General features: G+C 43.3%; 2 protein-coding genes and 1 long non-coding RNA gene across 3 annotated transcripts; 2 read left to right on the top strand and 1 right to left on the bottom strand.

The window, feature by feature from the left end:
* The first annotated feature begins 480 nt into the window (after positions 1-480).
* On the top strand, positions 481-6,654 carry si:dkey-256h2.1. Its single transcript, XM_034612302.1, has 12 exons — positions 481-1,103; positions 1,834-1,973; positions 2,095-2,270; positions 2,582-2,742; positions 2,999-3,139; positions 3,678-3,799; positions 3,993-4,161; positions 4,321-4,466; positions 5,092-5,216; positions 5,298-5,424; positions 5,829-5,962; positions 6,450-6,654. Exons 1-12 carry the CDS (start codon positions 634-636, stop codon positions 6,573-6,575), a joined length of 2,037 nt encoding a protein of 678 aa, XP_034468193.1. The 5' UTR covers positions 481-633; the 3' UTR covers positions 6,576-6,654.
* Positions 6,655-7,434: 780 nt separating this feature from the next.
* On the bottom strand, positions 7,435-22,544 carry col28a1b (collagen, type XXVIII, alpha 1b). The gene is made up of 35 exons (XM_034612309.1): positions 21,925-22,544; positions 21,333-21,479; positions 19,977-20,539; positions 18,661-18,681; positions 18,510-18,569; positions 18,308-18,361; positions 18,171-18,215; positions 18,056-18,082; positions 17,921-17,965; positions 17,794-17,838; positions 16,799-16,852; positions 15,366-15,434; positions 15,026-15,094; positions 14,850-14,918; positions 14,458-14,526; positions 13,975-14,043; positions 13,812-13,880; positions 13,492-13,560; positions 13,097-13,168; positions 12,916-12,984; positions 12,724-12,795; positions 12,113-12,181; positions 11,960-12,028; positions 11,808-11,876; positions 11,654-11,722; positions 11,159-11,227; positions 10,980-11,048; positions 10,805-10,873; positions 10,453-10,533; positions 10,233-10,268; positions 9,920-9,956; positions 9,249-9,803; positions 8,861-9,045; positions 8,129-8,420; positions 7,435-7,841 (listed from the first exon to the last, which is right to left on the bottom strand). Exons 2-35 carry the CDS (start codon positions 21,469-21,471, stop codon positions 7,669-7,671), a joined length of 3,591 nt encoding a protein of 1,196 aa, XP_034468200.1. The 5' UTR covers positions 21,472-21,479; positions 21,925-22,544; the 3' UTR covers positions 7,435-7,668.
* On the top strand, positions 8,979-17,438 carry LOC117777499. Its single transcript, XR_004616618.1, has 3 exons — positions 8,979-9,087; positions 12,927-13,024; positions 17,060-17,438. It is a non-coding gene; the product is annotated as an uncharacterized LOC117777499 (long non-coding RNA).
* Positions 22,545-22,999: the final 455 nt, after the last annotated feature.

Raw genomic sequence — 22,999 nt, 5'->3', positions numbered from 1 at the left:
CAGTAAAAATACTTCATTACAAGTAAAGCTCCTGCTTCAAATCACCAGCTTCAAACGTTGCACTGATACAGCTATTCATTTTTATTTTATTGATGCACTTGTCTTGATCCTTTGAGTTGTTTTCATGTAGCAATTCATTTTATTTTATTTTAATTCTTGTACTTTTCCTAATCTTTTTTTTTTATATTGTTCAGCAGTGGGTCAACTCTGGTTGTTTCAAATGTGCTTCATAAATCAACTTCTATTATTATTATTATTATGAGTAGTAGTAGTTGTAGTAGTAGTAGTGGTAGTAGTAGTAGTAGTATTATAGTATTATAGTAACTTAATAACTAATATAATTGCAGCTAACAACATAATCTGCAACCGACGAAAAATCCCTTTCTTGCTTTAAACCGCTTAGTGGAGAGTTTGCGTTTTTTATTTTGAAGCTGTTTGTCCCACCGCAGCCGCCGTACTCAGCAGCAGGTCCTGCCCCCGGCTCATCTGAGGAAGAGGAGGATTCAGGAAGTTGTTTAAAAAGCTGCTGAAACATTTGAGATGAAGATATTGTAAAAAGAATCAAGCTTTAAAACAAATGCAGGGAGTTTTGTGGTCGTGGTGAGTTCACGGCCCCGCGCTGTGCACAGGATCATGTCCGCGGTGCGTTCAGGCTCCGCTCTGCTGAGCCTCCTCCTTGTTGTGACAGCTCATGTGACCGGAGCTCATGCGGGGACACCGAGGCAGAGGACGAGCCTGGCCGAGGCTGAGCACCAGCTCCCGGACCCCAGAGACAACACGGTGTCGCTGGGGTCCAGGAAACCCTCCGGTCCGCGGGTCTCCGCCGGGCCCGAGCCGGGAGACCTCGCCGCCGCGTTCAGGGTCCCGACTCTGGCCGGAGAGTTTTCCTACCAGCCCGGAGCGGTGCGGGGGAGCCTGGTGATCCACGCCTTCACCAACCAGTCCGGGTTCCTGGAGAGTCTGTGGAGCTCCGAGTCCTCCCTGCTCAGCCTGGTGAGGGAGCTGCCGGCCCGGGCCCAGGTCCTGTTCCTGTCCCTGGACGAGTCCTCCGTGTCCGATGCTCTGTGGATGAGGGACCAGCTGCAGCGGGCCGCCGGCCACAGGTGACCCGGGGGAGGAGAGCCGAGCTGGGGCAGAAACAAGCTGCTGCTTCTCATCCCTGTAGACCTCATGGAGTATTTAAGATTATATTATATAGTAAACTCCAATACTACAGTGTAAAAATACTCTATTAGGGTACATCCCTATAGACCACATGAAGTATTTAAGATAATATTATAAAGTATATTCGGTTTCTACTCTGTAAAAACACTCTATAAGGTTACAGCTGATTCCAAAATGATCAGATGTAACATTAGAAAAAGTACAAAATCACGATCAATATCTAAATATATATATATATATATAATACATTTATATAATCTATATTAAAAAACTACACACACATAAACACACATGTGTATATATATATATATATATATATATATATATATATATATATATATGTATTTATATGTGTATATACAGTATATGTGTGTATAGTTACAGGAGCGTATGTTTTTTTATATAGGACTGGGTGATCTCGTGATACAAATGTAGATAATTTAAATTTCAGTTGATATTGATTATTGTCACGATAAATGTATCACTGTTATTTCATTCCTTCAGCTTTATTGACCAGCGGAAGTATTTAAGATAATATTCTAAAGTATATTGTATTACAAAAAGTACCAAAAAGGTTTTAAACTCATTGCTGTGCAGCCTCTTCTTGTGATTGTCGATATGAAACATGAACAGATCCTCTCCTCTTGTATCTCCTGCTGGTGTCCGCAGTCACAAGGAGGTCCTGTCCAGACTTCACTTTTCTCCGGTGCCGGTCTTCGCTCTGGGAAACTGGATCCCTAAGGTGCTGTACTACTGGGGCTGCATGGGACACAACTGTGGCCTCTCCCAGGCCGTGTTCACCTCCGAGGGTAAGAGCGCCGACTCGACGTGGACAGAAATGAGCAGAAGTCTGTAGCTTCCTGTTCTCTGACTCGCTTGTTGGGCAGAGACAAAGACGGTCGGGCAGATATTTGTGCTTTGATCTCACAGGGTGGAACATGCCAGTAATCATCAAGCGACTGGATGCCAGGTACGACTGGCTCCCGGCCCGATGGGGTCAGGGGTCGTATCTGCTGAAGGATGCAGGAAACGGATGTGAACCCTCCTCGTCTGTGGCCGGTGCTGTGGCCTGGGTGTCCGAGGGCAGCTGCTCCTTCTACACTAAGGTCTGTGACGGGTTTCTGCTTCTTGTTCAGACGCTTACTTACAAGGTTCAGCAAAATAATATCCAGCAACCTAACCCTCTATATTATTATATCATTTTTTATTATTGATTAATCTATTGTTTTCTAATTCAATTGTTTTGTCAATAAAATGTTGAAATATTAAGTGTACTATGATCAAATCCTAACATTTAAGAAGCTGAAACCAACAAACATATGACATATTTGCTTAAAAAATTACTAAAATGATGAAATGATGTCCCCCCGCTGATGAATTCTTCACCATCAGTTCTTGTTGCTGTTTCTCCTTCCAGGTTCAGTCCATGGCCAAATCCAACGCCTCCGGTGTGCTGGTCTACGCCCTCCCTGGAAACCCGATCCAGGACATGAACTGTGTTGAGGATGAATGTTATTCGCCCCTGAACATCCCAGCTGCCATGGTGCACCTGGAGCCGTCGGTGGCTCAGGCGCTCCGGTAAGAGCGGCTCACTGTCGGGATTAAACCCCCCAGATGTTGATGCTTAACGTCCCTCTTCGTAGATTAACTGTTCCTTTCTAAAAGGTTAAAGTGGCGATTCTCTCAAGTCTGAGTGAAAACTAGCATCTCTACGGATTTAAAGTCTCTTGAGACACTTTGCCTGTTTATTTTTTAAATGATATTAGCTCAATTGTATTTGTTAAGTTAAAAAACGTGTTTGTTTGGTATTAAGGACACTTAATTTGTCTTGTAGGTTTGGACAGAAGGTCAGTGTGTCCTTCCAGACGACTCCATCTCCTAACTTCTTCATCGGTATTGACCAACAGGGGGCGCTGGCTGAGATGGGCTGGTTTCTTTACCCCACGTTCAGCTTCATCAACTGGCAGGCGCAGTGGTGAGAACACGAAGATACACATCGATTTATCTAAATTCATTTTATCCGTCAAAGAGGAAAATAACATGAGCTGATCGGTGTCTCACTTACATTTAAATGAAATTAACTGTAGATGAGTAAATGTTATTTCTTTATTCAGAAAATATATATATATATTTTTAAAAATAGATATTTTGTTGTGCAGTATAGTAGCTTTTATCATTTGGGTCATGGTGGGTTGTGAAAGACCAAATGAGGAAGTGATGATATTCTGGGAACTGTGGTTTCCTGAGGGGAAAGTCCAGGACCCACAAGATAGAAAACTAGGAAGTGTTTACAGAGATCAACATAAAGTTAGAAACTAGACAAAGACTTGTTAGATATCATTTCTTGAAAGAGGTTTAGTTTCCAAATCTTTAAATTTATTTTAAGCAGTTTTTACAATTAAAAACTGACACAAATAGTAACAATAATCCGAGTGATGCACATAACCATCATACAAATTTTGTTTTTAAAAGTTTACATGCATGTGTGTGAAATGTATTTGTTGCCTCCACAGGTTTGACTTCTCTTCAGATCTTCAGGACAAACTTCAAACTCCGGCCAAGGTCGTTTCTGTCTTCGACAAAGTCCAGATGCAGGGAGACAAAGGAGCGGTGGCTGCAGTCGAGCTGCCGTTAGGTGATGTCAGCAGCAGAGTGTGTGTGTGTGTGTGTGTGTGTGTGTGTGTGTGTGTGTGTGTGTGTGTGTGTGTGTGTGTGTGTGTGTGTGTGTGTGTGTGTGTGTGTGTGTGTGTGTGTGTGTGTGTGTGTGTGTGTGTGTGTGTGTGTGTGTGTGTGTGATATGGGGTTTTGAACGTTGTGTGTCACTGCAGGCTCGTTGGACTTCGACAAACTGGAGCTGGATGCGTCTCTGTCGTGTCCCGGCAGGAGGGACTCGTCCTGCGCTCAGTGGGATCACACGGTGCAGCTGTTCGTCTGCTGCGATCACCTCGGTCCGTACTGCAACATGGAGCTGAGCCGATGGATCACTGCCTTCCGCAGGTTCGATGCCCACGTAGATGTTACACTTAGCTATTCTGTTTTAAGTCTGTGTTGGGTCCAGTTTGACTCCACTCAGCCTTTATTCAACCCAGTATTAGAAATGACTGGATCCTGATATTTAATCTGATGCATATGAGTGTGTTTGTGTTGTTTTGACAGAGGAATCGGTCGCTGGCTCACAGACGTGTCTCCCCTCATCCCACTGCTGGACAGCAACAGATGCACCTTCACCATGAAGACGGTGCCGTGGGCGATGCCTTGGATCGTTTCCCTCAACCTGAGATTCAGCGTCAGCAATCACACAGGTTCGAATCCCGAGAGCGATTCACGATGTTTGTGGGTGAACAGGTTGTTTAGTTCATTTATAATGAGTCGCTGAGGAAGCATCTCAAGTCCGTAGTCGTCAAAGCTGAAACTGTGCATCTCAGTACTGCTTGTAACACACTGGACACTGGAAAGTGGATCTGATGGTGGTTCTGTCACCACTCAGAGGAAACGTCCTGCTCTGATCTGAACTCTTCCTCTGTGAGGACGGAGAAGTGCGACTGAAATAACGACACCTCAGAACATGTTCTGCCCATTTCACTGTCACTGGGGGATTTTCTTTAAAAGCAGGGAGCAGGAATTTCTCTGCAGGAAGGAACAGACGGTGAATAGTTACTGGAACACGTCTGGAACAAGGACACTCGGAAACAAATACATAAAAAAAACAAGCAATTTTTATGAGTTTGATACTTAAACTAGACTATTAAAGTAATAATGTAAGAAATAATTATTTGTGTTTGTGTAAAACTGTATTATTTCCGTGTAGGGCTTTAACTAATGAATATTTCCATTATTGATTAAAAGGTTGATTATTCCCATGAGAAATCAATCAATTAGTTTATCTAATGGTTGTCAAATATCATATTTGTCTCTTTGGTGACGCAGGTAACCACACGGAGAAGCTCCGCCCCTTCAGAGTGATGTCACTGTACGGCGGCGGGACCTTTGACAAAAACTACAACAAGCAATTCCAGCCAATCAAATTCCCCGTCCCCCCCTCAGCCATGAAGGTAACAGCTCCATCAGTGACTGATGAGCGCCCCCTCTCCTCTGTGGAGCGTCTCAGCAGCCGTGTGTCTGTCTGTTCGCAGGTGGAGCTCTTCGCCGTCATCACGGGTCACGGCAGCGACGAGAACGGCTGCGGGGAATTCTGTGTCACCTCCCACCACTTCCTAATAAACGCCGCGTTCAACAACACTCGCATATTTGACTCTGCAGGTGAGTGACAGGTTCTGATCTCAGCTGCTGCTCTGGAGCTTTTCCATCTCATCACGTGATCAGTTTCTCTAACTGTCATTAATCTCTCGTTTACTTTGAAATTCATCTTTTAGTCTCTTGAAGTTGGAAAGTAAAGAAATGTTTCTGTCACAAGTTCTTAGAGCCTGAGTTGATGTCTTTAAATTCTGTGTTTTCCAGCCAATTCTCTAAAACCAAAGATTTTCTGTTTACAAACTCTTAGAGAAGCTGGATCCTGCAGATATTTGATTGATAATTAACTTAAATGTTCAAATTGAGCTTTTATCATTTGTCCTGGACACTGAATCCCAGATTAAATGTTCATTCCTCTGCACCGACTGTCGTTGTTTGACATCTTTTTGTTATTCCTGCGGTGGAACCACCAGGCTCAGCTCTGGGCTGTGCCATGCGAGTGAAAGAGGGGGCGGTGCCGAACGAACACGGGACGTGGCTGTACGGGCGAGGAGGCTGGTGTGACGGACTCCAGGTCAGCCCCTGGAGGATGGACATCACCAAACAGGTCTGTCACCACAGCACTAGTCCCACTCTCCAGATGTTGGAAGTCAGACTGAAGTGAGAGTGAAGGAAGATCATTAGATTTAAGGAGCACTTCATTATTCTGACCAGAGAGACTCTTGATGTAATCATGACGTGTTTCTCTTCTGGTCTCAACAGACATGTGCAGCTCGTTTCTTGGGGGGGGGGGATTTCCAACAGTCCAAAGAAATGCAGCTTAGGTCGACTGGAGACTAGAAGTGTGAATGGGTGTTTGTGTCTTTATGGCCATTTTGAGACATGAACTCTGACAAAATGTCTAGAAAATTTAGTCCAGACGAGTTTGTCTTTCACATATGAAGAAGCAGCAGGAGATTGTCCAGGTTGGACAGTTGCTTTCCCACATGCAGCCCAACTTCAGGGCATGTTATTACGCAGCTTTAAATAACTATCGTTTAACTAATAACTAATAACTAATAACTAATCCTGTGTCTGTCTCTGTCCTCTCCCAGTTGGACTTGAGCGGATCTGAATCCAACACAGTCGTCTACTTCGGGCTGTTCGAGGGACAGGATCCTAATCCCGCTCAGAAACCCGGATACATCGTCATGTCGTCTTTTCTCGTCTTCTACAAATGACGCCCGCTTCTTACTTGTTGTTCTGCCATAACCAATGTGATACTGAATGTCCAAGATTAAATTTCTATTTTCCTACCGCAGTGAGAGTTTCCATTACACTTGCTCCTGTTTCATGAACGTGAACAGGAGGTAACGTCTGTACAACAAAGTATCACTCGCCCTGCACCAGCGGCCATTTGCATTTTTCCTCAAGACGTGGCCCTGAGGTCGAGGAGAAGACGCCTCCCAGCTGAACGGACCCTCCGAGCTGAAGAGGCTTTGTCCTGAGAGCAGCCTCTTCTCACTAATCACACGTAATCATCGTCCAACTTGAAACTTTGAGGTGAAGGAAGCGTTTCTCTGTGACTCATCAGCCTGAGCTCCGCCCTCTTTCAGGCCTTATTATCAGGAAGTTTAAACTGCTGCAAACAAAACTACAAAAAACCTTTATTTGCTTTATTTATTTGTCCTTTAATGACATTACACTGAAGACATTAAGTAAAAAAAATACATTATTGAATCATACAAAATGGTTACTCTTCCAAATAGAAATGTTAGTGGTTATAGAGTTTTGTTTTATTTTACACAACTAGTCAACACATTAACTTGTTCACACTATTAATACAAAAATCCATCTGAACAACAGGGAAAAAAAACAATTTAACACCTATAACTTTATCTTTGGCACATTTTGTTTAAAGGAGACATTCAACTCATATTTAGGTTCATGATCTTAATCAGTGTTATCACTTGAAAATGTTTAAATGCTCTAACGTTCAGAAAACATCACTTTCCTCAGACTCATCATTGCTGCTGCTCCTCTTTTCAGCCTCTGTCTCAAACACTTGGTTTCAGCTCCTGTCTCTTTAAAGCCGAACTCCTGACGAGCTGTGTTTTCTGTCCCTTTAACATTTAAGACTTGGGCCTTTTTAACTTTACAGATGTTTTACATACACAAAAAAAATCTTTACAACACACTAGAGGAAAGAAACTGAAACTGTTTGATCTCTATCTTTGTCAAAGTAGCTGCAATAAAAGATACTGAGGCGGTGAAGCTGCAGGGAACTTGGTTCGAGTCTCGTCTGAGCGTTAGTGAGCGTGTGTCGTCGTCGTGTTAGACCTTGACGCAGGTTTCTTTGCAGCTCCTCTCGTTCTCAAACTGGTTGCTGTTTCCCTGACAACCTCCGAACCAGAACTGGGCGCAGGAATTGCCGTTGGCGTCGTAGTACCACCTGACCACGTAGTCTCGACACGGGCCCGGGTCCAGGACCTGGATGCACCGCTCCGCTGGAGATGACAGGAAATGTAGTGTCAAACTTCGAAATAAGAGTGAGTGGCTGATTTATTTTAATTTTCTTTTTGACATAACATTCAAATATTATATTTGTTATGGTTAATGACAGTAAGAACAATTTTACTACTTTTTTATTGTATTTATTTGAGTTCACAAGCAATGAATGAATTAGAATTTTGACCTCTTTGTCTCAACATCGCAAAATGTTTATGAGAAATGTTGGTGCAGACAACTTAAAATGTTGAAATCAAAACATCTCAACTCCTCTATCTGTATTTACCAGATACGCCTGTGTCGGAGGTCACCAGCGGGGGAGGCTGTGGTGACGGCAGTGGCGTCCTCTCCTCGGGCGGGGCCGTCACAGTGGGACCGGCTGGCCCGGCGGCTCCGTTCGTCTCCGTGTGGGTTGAGGGTTTCTTCCCCTCAAACCGAGGGAGGAGCTCTGTCACTGGTCTGAAAGGCTCCCAGTCGAAGAACGGAAACCTCTGGGTGTCTGTGGGGGCTCTGGTGTCCGGCTTGGGTCTCTGCGGAGAGGCGGCTTCTCTGTCGAGCGGAGAGCCTGGAGCGCCGGGCTGGAACAGAGGAGAGAGGCTTTGAATCTAGTCTGATGGTTGAGTGAGTGTGAACATGGAGAAAGTTTCCTCCTTCATTCCCTGAACGTCTGTTCTCTGTAACTCCGGTGAGTGGGTTCCATCTCCTGCGAGAAGAACTGACTGAGAGTCACAGCTTCAACTGTCACAATCAGCTCCAGTTGAAGAGTGAAGCTGAACTGTGGATCAGTTAAAAAGACTCAGAAGTTATTAAAAACCAGAGTTTATCTCCAATATTCAGCAGGACACTTCAAAAATATGAAGAAAACAGAGAAACCAGCGATCATGGGTGTTATCCACCATCACCGCATGTGGCTGTAGAGGGCGCTGTTGTTCAGTAAAAGTTACATGATGTTACTTTAAGGTCAAAAAAGTTGCATAGTGTTGTTTTAAAACAAGTTTTCTAAAGGTTTTCTCCTCACCACCATCTGAACCCTCCTGGAGTCTCCTGTGAAGGTGGGCGTGTCCGTGTCCGTCCTGTACGGGGGCTCCCGGACGTTACCGGACGTCTCAGGGACTCCCGGAGGATTTCCGGAGCTCGGGATGGAGCTGAACAAATGTCTCTCTCCGTCTTCACAGATACGACTCAGCAGTTTCTTCTCAAGAGCTGAAGCACCAGGAGAACGTGATGGTAAATATACAGAAGAATGTGGGTGGTGGTTGAAGCTGATATGATAGTTGCTGTGTGGTTGTGTGTCGCCTGAGGGACGGAGTCGTAAGCCTCAAACTTAAAAGCTGATTTAGAAAATAAGATTTCAAGGCCTTAATATATAAATATGATTAAATAGTTGTAATGAGTGGAGTTGTCACCTGGCAGAGTTTTGAATTCTTCGATCAGGTACACGTGGTCGCTGTCGGGGTCGGAGGCCATGAGGTTGAGCTCCTTCTTGAACTCCTCGTAGAGAGGGTCGCTCTGGTTCACCACCCCGACCACAAACGTCTCGATGTTACTCGCCCGAGCTTCTGCCACGGCCCTCTCCAGCTGGACCGAGTCCCTCTTATCGGCCTGACCGTCTGTGATGACGATGGCCACCTTCCTCACGCCTGCCCGCGCCCCCCTGAACACCTGGTTGGCCTGATGGATGGCGCTGCCGGTGAAGGTGCCCTCGCCCATGTAGGTCATTGAGCGCACCGCGGACTTGACCTGGTCGGGGCTGGCCACCTGCTCCAGGCTGACCACCACCATGTTGATGTGGCTGTAGAGGACCACGCCGACCCGCGTGGTGTCTCGGCTGACCGAGGCCCGGTCGATCAGGGCGTTCACGAAGTCTTTAATCACGTTGAAGTTGTCGGGGCCGACGCTCTCTGAGCTGTCAATCACAAAGACCAGCTCCAAGGGGGTTTGACGGCAGGTCACTCCACAACCTGAGATTCAGACACAGTTCATTATCACTTTTTTAAAACTGAGAATTAAAGATTTAAATGTGAGAACATGTTTAACTTCAGTAGCAGCATTGATCCTCTTCTGATGGATGACTTACTGCAGATGGATCTCACTATTCTGACGACTTCTTCCCTCTGTGAAAGACGGCAAATGTAATATTTTCAGAGCTGGTTCATCACTGATTTTTATTTTAAGGCTGCAACGTATATTAATATTCTCCAAACTGATAAATAAATCCATAATCCCAGAGATTAAGGTAAGAACTTCATATGTTTTTGAGTCTGAGTCCAAATTCAATATAAAACAGTCTAAATATGTAAATTATAATATTTAAGAACTGTTTTTATGTCAATGAATTCACTGATTGTTTCAACACTATCTCATCTTATTGAGCGATGCCTGACACTTACTGTAAGTCCAGCTTCTCCCTTCTGTCCCGCTCGGCCCTGTGATGTGACACAACCAGTGATTTATGACATATTAACATTGAAATTCATCACACGAGTGTGTTAGAGAAGTGGTTTCTTCTCAGACGCCGGCTGAGATGACTGCCCTGTTCATACAGTATCAACCTGGTGTTTCAAATTCCATTTACAATATATTAAACAGTAATTTCTCAAAATCCAGTACCAAAGATCCGATGGTTCCTGGTTCTCCGGCTTTTCCTCTGTCCCCCCCTCTGCCCTTCTCACCTCGGAGGCCTCGGTCCCCCTGAGGAGGGGAGAGAACAGAAATCATGTCAAACTACATTTTAAAAGTTCTCACAATCTGAATCCCTGTTGATACACATACTTGTAAAACTCCACCTGAAAACCTCCTGAGCATCAGTGATTAGAACTTTTATATTTCGTCTTATTTTTGCATCCTTAAGTTTGACAATTGTACTTTTTAAATGCTAAAATCACTTTCCAAATAACCAGTTAAGTTTTGGTTCGAGTTGAAAATAATAATAATATTTATCACTTATTAATATTTGTGTTACCTTGCTCCCCTGCACACCTAGTCCAGTAGGGCCTCTGGGGCCGGGGACCCCCTGAAATCCAGGCTCCCCCTGGAAACATCGAGCAGAGACCACGTGAAAGAGAACTTATAAAACAAGATGAAACTAACAGAGGTCAAAGTTCATCTCTTCTGTCTTTTAGAGGTGACAGCCGTACCTTTTGTCCTTGAATGCCCTCTCCAGTTAACCCCTGTGGACCTGTTTGTCCCATTTGACCGACTGAACCCTGCAGGAAAGAGAAAAACTCTGAAGAAACACATGTGGATTTCACAGATTTTGCATGTATGATTTTTTACCGTGTTAAATGCATGTCGTTGTTTTTCGAGGACACGTTACCTTAGGACCAATCAGACCGATTCCTGGAAGCCCTGCAGGTCCAGAGGGTCCCGGCAGTCCTCTGTCCCCCTGCACATAATGTTCAAAGATGTTTGTTCATATCTCAAAAATTATTACTTCACATCGGACAGACGGAAAAAGACACAACTAGAATGTCTCAGTAGAACTTATACCTGCGTCAAGACTTATCGAGGTAATGAGGATGTAAACAAACAGAACAAGCTAAACCTCCATTTATATATATATTGTAAAATATACTTTTTCATGATCATCTAATAATTGAGTCGTTCTCTATCCTAGAAGAAAAGAGACGCATGGAGAAACATACACAGGAAAAAGCATCTCTCTGATCTGTTGATGCATCGGAGCACTATGTGGTGAAAATGAATAAAAAACTAAAAACTACTGCAATTTAAATCACTGGAGAAGTCAAAGTAAGACATAAACAATATTCATCATTACACAGATGACACATTTCATTTATGTTTTTCTTACCTTTGGTCCTGGTAAACCAACTCCCTCTGGTCCGGCCTCTCCCATCAACCCAGGAGACCCCGGAAGTCCCTGAGACCCAGTTTAAAAAAATGTCATGGTGCTGATGATGAGATTTAAAGTGATGAAGGAGGCTGTACTGTGGGTTGATACTCACTGGAGGACCAGGGACGCCTTCACTCTTTGGTCCTGGGGAACCAGCAGGTCCTGGTGTTCCTCTGTCGCCCTGCAGACCACAACACAACACTTACTGTTCACCGTCAGGGAATCTGGGGCCCTGTTCACACCTGAACGAGGCTGGAGACTCACCTTAGGTCCAGTTAAACCGATCCCTGGTCCTCCCAAAGCTCCGGCTGGACCCTGTGGACCCGGTTCTCCCTGACAGAACAAATAAAGTAGATCAGTTAACCAAACCTAGTTGCTGTTTGTCAGTTGAAGTCGTGTTGTTTCTGCTGCCCTCACCTTGGCTCCAGGTATCCCTCGCCCTGGAGCTCCAGTCGAACCCACTCGCCCAATTATTCCTGGTTCCCCCTGGAAAACAATAAAAAATCACCAGAGTTATGATTCACAAGGTAAATGATGTGGGTAGAAAAATAACATTAGGTTTAAAATGACGACCTTGAAAATGTGAACGTAATTAACTGTCAGTTTATTTGTCATATGCACAAAGAAATCTCAATAAAAAAACATTTACTTGATAGATAGTGATAATCATCTTTGAGTTTGGGACTGAACTTGGATAAAAAGACCTCAACTTCAGTTCTCATGTGATGAGCAGTTTTTACAGTTTGTTGACGACTGACCAGCTGAATAATGGAGAAAAATTATCAATTGATAAATGATGCTAATCCACTTGTATATTTTTCATCAGCTTAAATCAGATTCTCTCCATCTTCTTTGCAGTTTTGGAAAAATGGAAGAAAATTCCTATAACATTCAATTTGTTCCTGTTCCTCCTTCAGTTCATCACTTCGATCAGAGACGACATTATTTGTTAATTTTCTCATCACTTCACTTCCACAGATGCAGCAGCTTCACTTCACGTCTTAAACACTGTGTGAACGGCTGCAAACCTTTGGCCCCATCGGCCCCACGGGCCCGACTGCACCTGACAGGCCTCTGCTCCCCCGGTCCCCTCTGTCTCCCTGCAAAACAACAAAAACCTCCAGATCATCATCTGAAGCAACAACTTTGAGTTCAACTTTCACATGATTATTATGTGGAAACTCAAAATAATTGTCTTTAAATTTTAAAATATCTGTCACCTTGCCTCCAGGAGCCCCTTTACCCGGAGCCCCGTCAGGTCCCCTGAGGCCCGGTAGCCCGAGGTCACCCTGCCATCGTTGGAAAATAAGTCAGTGGAGCAGCAGACTGGTAAGAAATATGTATATATGCATTTATTTTATTATTTAAGAGAGAGAAACTGGTTTTAACGGGTGATGTTACCTTTTTTCCCAGGGTTCCATCCTCTCCTGGTTGACCTGGTATACCTGCCACCCCCTCAGCCCCCGGGTCGCCCTGATGAAGAATGAAATAAATCTCTGAATGAAACTACTCAATAAGTCACTGTAGGATCTCACTGGACTGTTCTAGAGATTAATACTTTATCTGTGTCTCTAGTCTGGATGAGAGCTTCATCTAAACGTCTGCTTATCGATCATTTCCAAAACATTTTAGAGACAAAACTAATGAATTACCTTTAATTTTACATTTAAAAAAATGCGTACTGAGACTTTTTGAGGGTCGTTGGGGACTTTGAGTGTTTTGTTTATTTCCCATGATGCCAAACTATTCCTTTAAAGTGACGTCCTCCAGTGAACAGTGCTGCTCTGGTCTCTTACCTTCGGTCCTGGTTGTCCCACTCCTCTCTCGCCCGGCAGACCAGGTTCACCCGTCACTCCCTGAATCCCCTGAAGACAACGTTCACACAGACACGTTCATCTCCTCTTGCTTCCTTTTTTCTCTGTGACTGAGACTCTGATTCAAACTCGCCGGCGTTTGATTGACAGATCAGCCGAGTTTCCCCCGCGTATTTATGCGATAAAATATTCAGAGCAATTTGGAGGCAATCAGACAGAGAATCAGCTGAACGTCAATCACAGAATCTGCTCTCAGACAATAAAATCACCAGTTAATAGACACCACCCTCCTCGTGCATTACCTTAGGTCCTGTTATTCCAATACCTGGAGCTCCTCTGAGTCCTGAGGGTCCAACTGGGCCTTGATCCCCCTGAGAGAAGGAAGATGAAGGTGAAGTTGGATCATTTTGTTTTCTTTTCTAACCCGATAGAACAGTTCAGTCAGTGTGTTCATCCAGTTTTTACCTTATCTCCTTGAGGTCCTGAACCAGGAGCCCCGAGTGGACCCGAAATCCCAGGAGGTCCGCGGCTGCCCTGAGAACAGATTTCTTTGCTTCATAAAAGTATTTAAAAAATACAAATGAACCGGACGATAAATTTAAAAAATATAGAAAATGTTGCAGCATCAGAAGATGTGGATGAAACCATCGACTGTAAATAAAGATGGACCATATGACGGCTCCCAAAGGTGAAGCCAAATCATCTCTACTGCCTCCTAGTGGCGGGCTGCAGAACAAGTCATAAACCCTGCCCCCTCCATGTTGGTGGATAGGACATTGACCAACCTCTGTTTCCTCTCAGAATCAATATTGTTTTCTCATCTTGATATTTGAAGATTAACTGAAGCTCCTGACCTGCAGGATCTTATCTGCAGGATTGTATGCGTCACAATGCTGCCACCTGATTGGCTCATCATGAAGTGTACCAATACTGGATGAGTATATTTACCATGTCACCTTTGACCCCAGCTCCAGGAAGCCCACGGATGCCTCTGGGACCCTGATATCCTCGATCCCCCTGAAAACATAGACAGTGAACACACATCTCAGTTTCAAGCATTTTTCAAAAGTCACATTCAGACCAGTGATGTGAATTTCTGTGTATTCACACAGCGTTTTGCATCAATCAGTGGAAACATTATCTGGTTGGAATTTCTTTGAATCACTCAGCTCTGATTCGCACCTGAAGTAAACAAATCAAAATGTACAAATGTCCTGTTTGTCACCGGCAGAGAACATTTCAGAGATGAAATTTAGGATACAGGTGTTAAAGGTTGTTGTGTCGTATCATATTACATCATATCCTGTGTCACTTACATGTTTATTTGAGACCCGACTCACCTTTGGTCCTGTGAACCCCTCTCCAGGTGGTCCAGGGTTTCCTAGTGCTCCAGATGGTCCTTGAGGACCCTGGGACAAACAGACAGATGTTTTATATCTGCATTTACTGGGTTTTATTTCAAACACGCTCATGTTTGACGGCCTGATGCAGCCTTTAAAAGACCAGTCCCACTCACTGGTAGTCCTGGTTCTCCGATCCCCACAAGACCTGTAGGACCTGGTCTTCCATCGTTTCCTTTTTCACCCTGTAAGCATCACATATCATTTATCCACCATAAACACCTGACAGTAATTTGGTAATAATCGATTATATTTATTCTATCTCTAGCACTTTTTCGTATTTTTTATTATCTTGCTATAAGAGAAATTACACCAATGTCAAAAACAAAAATCTGTAACTCTTCAAATGATCCAATGACAAAATTATTTGATCTGAGGAAGATTATTTGACTCTATAGGTTTTTTTTTGCAGTAATAATAAAAATAATAATCCTAATAGTAAAATAAAAGCGTTACCTTGGCTCCTGGGAATCCGATCCCTCTTTCCCCCGGTGCCCCAGCAGCTCCCACGAATCCTCTGTCTCCCTGAGACAAATACACAAGTTTGGGTTCTGCTTGTCAAGTATAAAACAGGGAAATAAGATCATATGTCTGATTCATATCTCTTCCTCACGAGAGATAAGGGCAGAGTCATCAGCAAACTAGTTGACATAACATAGCTAAATTATTTTGGCCCACATGCCGCGCTCCTGCCAGATCTGGGCCACAAGTGATTCATAGCAATACCACATGTCAACCAGAGGTGGCCCCAAGTTAGTTTTGTGTTATTTGGACCAGAGTCACCATTCACCACATGGGACACTTTAGGTTCACATCCTGTTTACACCTAGAGTTCAAACCGCTTGTTTGCCAAAGAAAAGACCAAACATTTGTTTTGGGATATTTGGGCAATATTAGTTATTTTACATGTGTTATAGTAAACAGAGATTTACAGCCACCCCCCCGAGTCCCATCCATCCACATCATAACACCAGTATATGTTGACATCTATTCACATATGTTCTTCATGCAACATCCACATTTTCTCCACTGGTAATTAAATAAACTTCAGTCCAACCAAACTTTTAAAATGCAGACAAAATAAATGTGAAAAACTCAAACTTCATGAAATGATTTTTGAGCCTTAAGAGTATTTTAGTGACGGCTGATGAAAAACATTCTCTAAATGGCAGTTTAGCCTTGAATCAAACTTTTAAGCCTTTTAGAAACAAAGATTGTTGCTTTGTTCCTAATTTAAACTCGCACTTGATTAATGTGCGAACTTTTCCTGACAGTGATACAAATCACATTTCCTTTCCTCTGTATAAAGGCGTCTTTGTTAAGAAGCAGCAGAGCCGCTCTGTGGAGACGGAGACACTTCGGCATCTTATTGACCTTGGGCACATTTTAAAGGTCATTTTTATGTTTGGATTAAATTCACAGATGTTGTGTGGGAACGGGTTTGAGAAGAGCTGCATGTGAATGAAGACAAATGAAGAACATCATTCTGACAAAAACTAAATAAACCCTAAATAAATAATATATAATCCTTCTTCCTCTGGAATCTCTGTAACTGTGGATGTTGGTTGATGAATCTCAGTTAAAGGACCTGCCTGTGAATTTGTACCATTAGCTTATCAAGTAGCCTACAACATATCAATTAGTGCGTTTAAGAAATCCTTCCCCTGCTTTCAGTCTTCATGCTAAGACACTTTAGCGAGAACCCGTGAGTATCGCAAAAACTCAGTCAGTTACTGCAGCAGTAACTCGCTGATCTCGTATTAAATGTTTCTTGACTTTATCTCAGTGTGATGAGGTTTTGTGCGGCTTACAATTTAAGGCATTTGATATAAAACAGACCTGAAAATCTCCCTTATTTAAATGTTTGTTGAGCTTTTGGAGAAACTTACTTTAGGTCCCGCTGGTCCCTCAGGACCTGAGTCTCCTGCTGGTCCCAGCGAACCCTGCAAAACAAATTTAAACACAACCATAACATTTCTATATCTGTTGGATATCTAGGACCAACATATATTATAAATATCTTCAGGTATTAAAAAAACGAAGCCCCATGTGTTGTACGACTTTGGTCCAAACCAACGCACCACAACTGAGTGAAAACTACAACAGGATTAACACAAACATTCACGTCTTTCATGTTCTTTGATTCTCAGGCTGCGCTCACACAACAACGAGGTTATACTGACACTGTGCCAGTGACACAGAGGAGGAAGAGTTGGGCGGTCCAGGTCGCTGCGCTAATCCCACCACACAAAGTCTGTTCCTGCAAAAGAATAATATCCTGCAAGCCTGGATTCACTGCTTCCAATAGCCACATGAGTATCAGGATTACCCATAATCCAATATTCACATTCCATTAGTGCACAGCTGAATAAGAGACAAATTCCACTTCCATTTTTCATATTGGCCCGTTGAACGGACTCTCTGATGTGGACGTGTGTCGCATAGTAGCTGCACGGTCATGTATGTGAGGGATGAAGGCTGGAAGTCACTGAAAATTCAAATATCTGGAATTTAAAACTTTTACTTTCACTCAAAATCACAAATGTGAACCTTAAGGTGACGGTAGATGAAAAGTCACCAAAGTTGTTAGGATTCATCCTCTGGTACCATGAACGTGTACAATTTTAACGCCAATCCAGCCAATGGTTATTTATGATATTTCTGCCTGGGCCAATGTTTAAGTTACACGGGAGCCAACAAACGCTGACTCTAGATATTTAGAGGAAGTTCTGAAATTATTAAAAATACAGATTTCGTAAATGTGCCTCCACTAATCAACACAATGCTGTATATTTAGCATTTAGCCCATAAAATGATCATAACAGACGATAATAATCTTAATTGTTTCTGTTCAATATAGAAAAATGACACACAGCCACTCTACCTGTTCTCCATGTGAGCCTCGTGGGCCTGCAAGTCCCTCGGGTCCCTGCAAGATGAAGCTTATTTTATCATGAGGTTAAAAGTCTGTGATATTTATTAATTCATATCTTAGTTACTAACGATCATACAGCGTCACCCTTTGTCCCTGGAGTGCCACAGTCTCCTCTCTCGCCCTGTAACACAAGACGGGATATTAGACACAGACGGTTATTTTCTACGCTTTGATCACTTTATTTAAACGTGTCGTTGGAGGCGGTTCTCACCTTATTGCCCTTGTGCCCTGGGAGACCCTGAGGAGGAGAAAACACTTTTAACAATCTGCTGTAACGTGAGGCTACGTCCTCGTATCTGTGCGAAAGACAAGAAAAAGACTTTCACCTCTATGCCGTCACTTCCTGGTCGACCGTTCAGTCCGGACTCCCCCTGATGACGAGACACCAGTTTACAAAGAGCTGCACACAGAATCCAACACAAAAGCATTTTGTCTCTTTGTGTTTGTTTGCGTGTCGACTCACCCTCGCTCCTTGGACGCCGGATGAACCCCTGAGGCCGGGGTCTCCTTTTCTACCCTGGAATTACAAAGTCAAGTTCAGGTCAAGTCTTGGTTGGAAGCTTTAAGACGAGATGGTTCTGTGTATGTTCGTTATGAATAAAAACAAAACAGCCCAGATGGAATCAGTGTCTTCTGATCTGGGAAATGATTTCTTAAAAACTCACCGCACTTCCAGGAGGGCCCCTCTCTCCTCTCTCACACAAACACACCTGGGCTTGTGGACACTGACACAGAGAAACACAAAGTCAGCACAACAACAATTCACACTCATTAATTAGAGTTTAAGTAAATGTTAAATGTATTAGACGGACTTACTCCTTCTGATGCGACTGCAGCCTGGGAAAACAAAATCACACATTGTCAGATTAATGACAGATTCAATAAAAGTCATTAACAGACAGGAAAAATATGTGTACTGTTTTTAAAATATAGTTTTTTGTGTTGTTGATGTTGTCTTTTGACACATCCAGTCTTTCTTTTACAAGTGTGAGAGTGAGTGTGCAGCGTCACATGTCTGGAAAGCAGGATTCTGGAAAGGAATTCCAGTCGCACTGACCCTCTGCAGACATTTGACATTTCGGAGATTGTGGAAAATGCAAAGGAGGCCGGAAAGCCCCCCCGAAAAGCCCCCCCCCGAAAGCAGACATGACTCTGTGACAGGGGATTGAACCCAGTGTGAGGACAGAGAGCAAAGACCCTGAAGCAGATGCTGCTGACGTCACTGATGATCGATGCTTCTCGACCACGTGGGGCCGAGAAGAAGCGAACATGGTTTTAAAATCCAAGCAAACAACAGCTGCTGTCGTCAGGGATTTGTCAGATTGTGAAATATAGTTATGATTCAAGGCTTCAGACTCTTGAGCATCTTTGACACGTGGTTCAGAATCAATGATGCAGTTTCTAGACGACGGTCTATCATCAACCTTTTTGAAGCTTCATCAGCCTGTGGTGGTCAACGTCTGCTTAAAATGAGTAACAAGCAATTATCAAGATATTTTAACTTTTTAGATTTGATAACTTCCGCCAAGGATGTGTTCGTTTGTCTGTCTATTAATCAGCAGGGCTACGACAAAACTACTAGATGGATTTCCATGAAACTTGGTGTGAGGATGTGTTATGGGTCTGGGAAGAACTCATTAAAATGTGGTGCAGATCCAGATCTGGGGGCGGATTGTTTTATTCTTCTTTTAACATTGTGAGATAAGGTGTTTTTCAACATTTCATCTATTTCTCACAAAATAATGAATGGGTCTTGATGAAAAAAGGCTTATTAAAGGGACTGATATTTATGAGTGTGTGTAATTTAGTGCAAATCCAAATAAAAACTGGATCTAGTGAAGTTAAATGTGGTTTCATAAGGGGCCTGCACACTGGTATGTGCTCTACTGAGGGAAATTCTAGTTGGTTTGTTTGTCAGCAGGATTATGCAAAAATATTGTAAAAGATTTCCATTAAACTTGGAGGAAAGATGGGACGTCGGCCAAGAAAGAAACCGTCAAAGTTTATCACAGATTTAGACAAAGGTTGGACACAGGGATTTATATCTTTTTCTTAACCATTGCAGGATGATCATAAATAAATAAGAAATAATAATAATAATATAGACAAACACACCCTGTCCCTCCACTCACCATCTCCCTGAGCAGCGTCTCCTCCAGCTGAGCGTCCAGGAGGCTCTGGACGAACTGCTGGGCCGGGGCGCTGGCCATGGCCCGGAGCTTGGCGCTGTTCGGACTCTGCTGGGCGATGTTCGACAAGCCCACGGCGAAGAACCTGATGCCGTGACCTTTGGCCTCGGCCGCAGCTGCGATCACGTCAGGGTTGCGGGGATGGTCGACCCCGTCCGTCATCAGCACCGCGACCCTCACGCTGTCCGCCGGCGTCTCCTGCACCAGCAGCTGCGAGGCGTTGGTGATGGCGTAGGTGGTGTAGGTGCCGTGGCCGATGTAGCTCATGGCGCTGACCTGACCGTGGAACGAGTCCAGGTCTTTCCAGGCGGAGAAGCGCTGCTCGACGGACACGGAGCTGCTGTACTGGAGCGCGGCCATCCGCACCTGCAGCTTCCAGCCGGCCACCTGCAGCGTGGAGAGCTGCGTGCTGAAGCTCAGGACGAACTTCTTCTGCCTCTGGAACAGGACGGTCTTCGCACTCTCAGAGCTGTCCACGATGAAGACCACCTCCAGGGAGCAGGGACCTGAGGGACGAGGACGCTTCAGTCAGACTCTCAGAGTCTCAGTAATGTCCACAAAGACACAAGTATCTGGAGAAAGGCTATCTCCTATGTCTTCTACTGAGTTTCTACCAGTCTTTCCATACAGACCAGTGCTGGTACCATGTTGGTTTGATATACATCTAATATTTCCTGTGGATATTCAATATTTTAAAGCTTTTTTTAGCAACATGCTGCAGCATTCAAACAATTAATTGATTTTCTGATTTACAGAAAGTTGAGCACCATGAATCTTTAAATTGAATATATTTGACTTTAGTATTGTTGTTACCTTGAACTCTACACAGAGCGATGGACAGTTTTTACTAATACGTGTTCGTTAACTGATTAAGTCCATTTGACTAATGAACAATGTGAATAATCATAATTTCATATTTTGATATTACCACTGGGGGTCGCCCTGGCCAACAAGACCTCATTTAACTCCTTCTCTTCACTCTGATGTCCACAAAATAACAACTTTCATTGTTCCAGAAAATAAGAGAGCTATAATGTGACTGTGACCTATCTAAACATCATAACATCATCTCTCTGAACACTACAGATCTGAACCTGAGCTTTTCACTGTCAGGTTCAAAGCTACTTCACAACTGTTCGGACTCCTTCTAAAGTTCTGAGAAGAATCCAGAACGTATAAGAAACATTCCACTTGTACAACTTCTGGTTGTTTGGTGAACGTCTGATCTTCCAACCTAGAGTCTGTTACACCCACAGGAAACCCCCCCCCACCCCCACCAACACATTTATAGAGAATCACCATGTCCTCCCTCGTCATTGTGCAGCCTGTAGTTGCTCCTGCGTCCTGACTTTTGTCTCTGGCTCGTGGCCTCGTGTACGAGCGTCAGCAGCAGGAGGCAAAGCCCCGCTCCTCTCCTCAGGTTTGCCCTCAGCAACATGTCCAGTTCTAGCAGAGGCAAAAAATATTGACAATCTGTCGGTATCATAAGATTTAACTGTTTTACTCTATGTGCAGCTGTTACACTTCCTATTAACCACACCCAGGCTGCTCTTTCATAATGACTGCACTTCCATTTACTCAGATAGTGGTAATGGTCCTAAGATATAATGGACTTGATAAAAAAAACTGTAATATTAGGCTGACAGAATAAAATAAAGCCAGAATAACACATGGAAATACTAATAAGCAAGTTTTAAAAAAACCTTTAAATAGCCTGTTATGTGATGAAATTGAGTTTATGTACAAACATCTGTGGATGTAAAGAACATTCTAATGGACATAACGACTCGTCTAAGCTGTTGTACACATATTCCAGATGTTTTTCAAGCACCACAGAAGAATAAAAGGAAGAGTACACACTGTGCAGAGAATGCAAAATTAAATCTGGTACCTCATTTAGCTGCAGTCAGTGTCTGTGGTCCGTTCAGCTGCGGTTCTTCTGGAGACATTTCACCCAGAATCAGGCCCCTTCACACTGGACTCAGATGAAGCGAGGACCCTCAGACGAGCTGATGTGATGTGTGTGTGCAGCCGGAGGCTCTGGGGCCGCTCCAACATTTCTGCGCTGCTCCAGCTCAGCTTGATGAATGGCCGAAAGGATTTTATTGTCTCTCTCCTGTTCACAGACAGTGCACAGACCCCGAGGGGAGATTATTGGACTGGTGTCAATAAATTACAGCGGTTAGGAGCTGAAATGTAAAAAATAACTCATAATCATAAAGCTGCAGGACTATGAAAGGAAGCATCATAGTCTCATGAGCAGATTACCTGTTGTAAGGGGTTAACACAGTTTTCATTGCACCTCCCTGATGGTGTTTTGTTCTGCTGCTCATGGAAACAGTTTTGGATCCCGAGCATAAAAAAGTCCTGAATGAGAATATTTTAATGTTCCACTCTCGCCCACTAATGTGAAAACCAGATGAGCTGTAGTGGGATTCCCACGTACTGCACACACACGTACTGCACGCACACACACACGTACTGCACACACACACACGTACTGCACACACACACACACACGTACTGCACACGCACACTGATCTTATTTCAAATTGTAGTAACAGTAGAGTTAGTAGTGAATGGAAGCTCAGATTTACAGATGTGATGTGACGTCTTCTAAAACATGTTCTTTTTAAAAACCCTCATATTAATCTATTATCACATCTGTTATTGTCCAAATTCTGTGTTTTAACGTTTTATTGTTCTTATTTGCCTGAGTCCTGAAATGTTTTGATCCTGTTTTGAACATGTAACATGTTTTAAGTGCCGTGTAAAGACATGAAAATGCAAAATACATAAACACTTAATATAGTAAATACAATATAGAATAAATACCTACATATACAGTATATTATATTCTATTTGTGCTATTCTGTTTTACTAATATAATACAATAAAATATAATGTAATGTAATATAAAATAATGTAATGTAATGTAATGTAATGTAATGTAATGTAATGTAATA

Source organism: Hippoglossus hippoglossus, chromosome 16, assembly GCF_009819705.1.
Source record: "Hippoglossus hippoglossus isolate fHipHip1 chromosome 16, fHipHip1.pri, whole genome shotgun sequence".
Lineage (NCBI taxonomy): Eukaryota > Metazoa > Chordata > Actinopteri > Pleuronectiformes > Pleuronectidae > Hippoglossus > Hippoglossus hippoglossus.
Note: the sequence above shows the minus strand (reverse complement) of the source record. Positions and strands in the feature narration are given on the sequence as shown.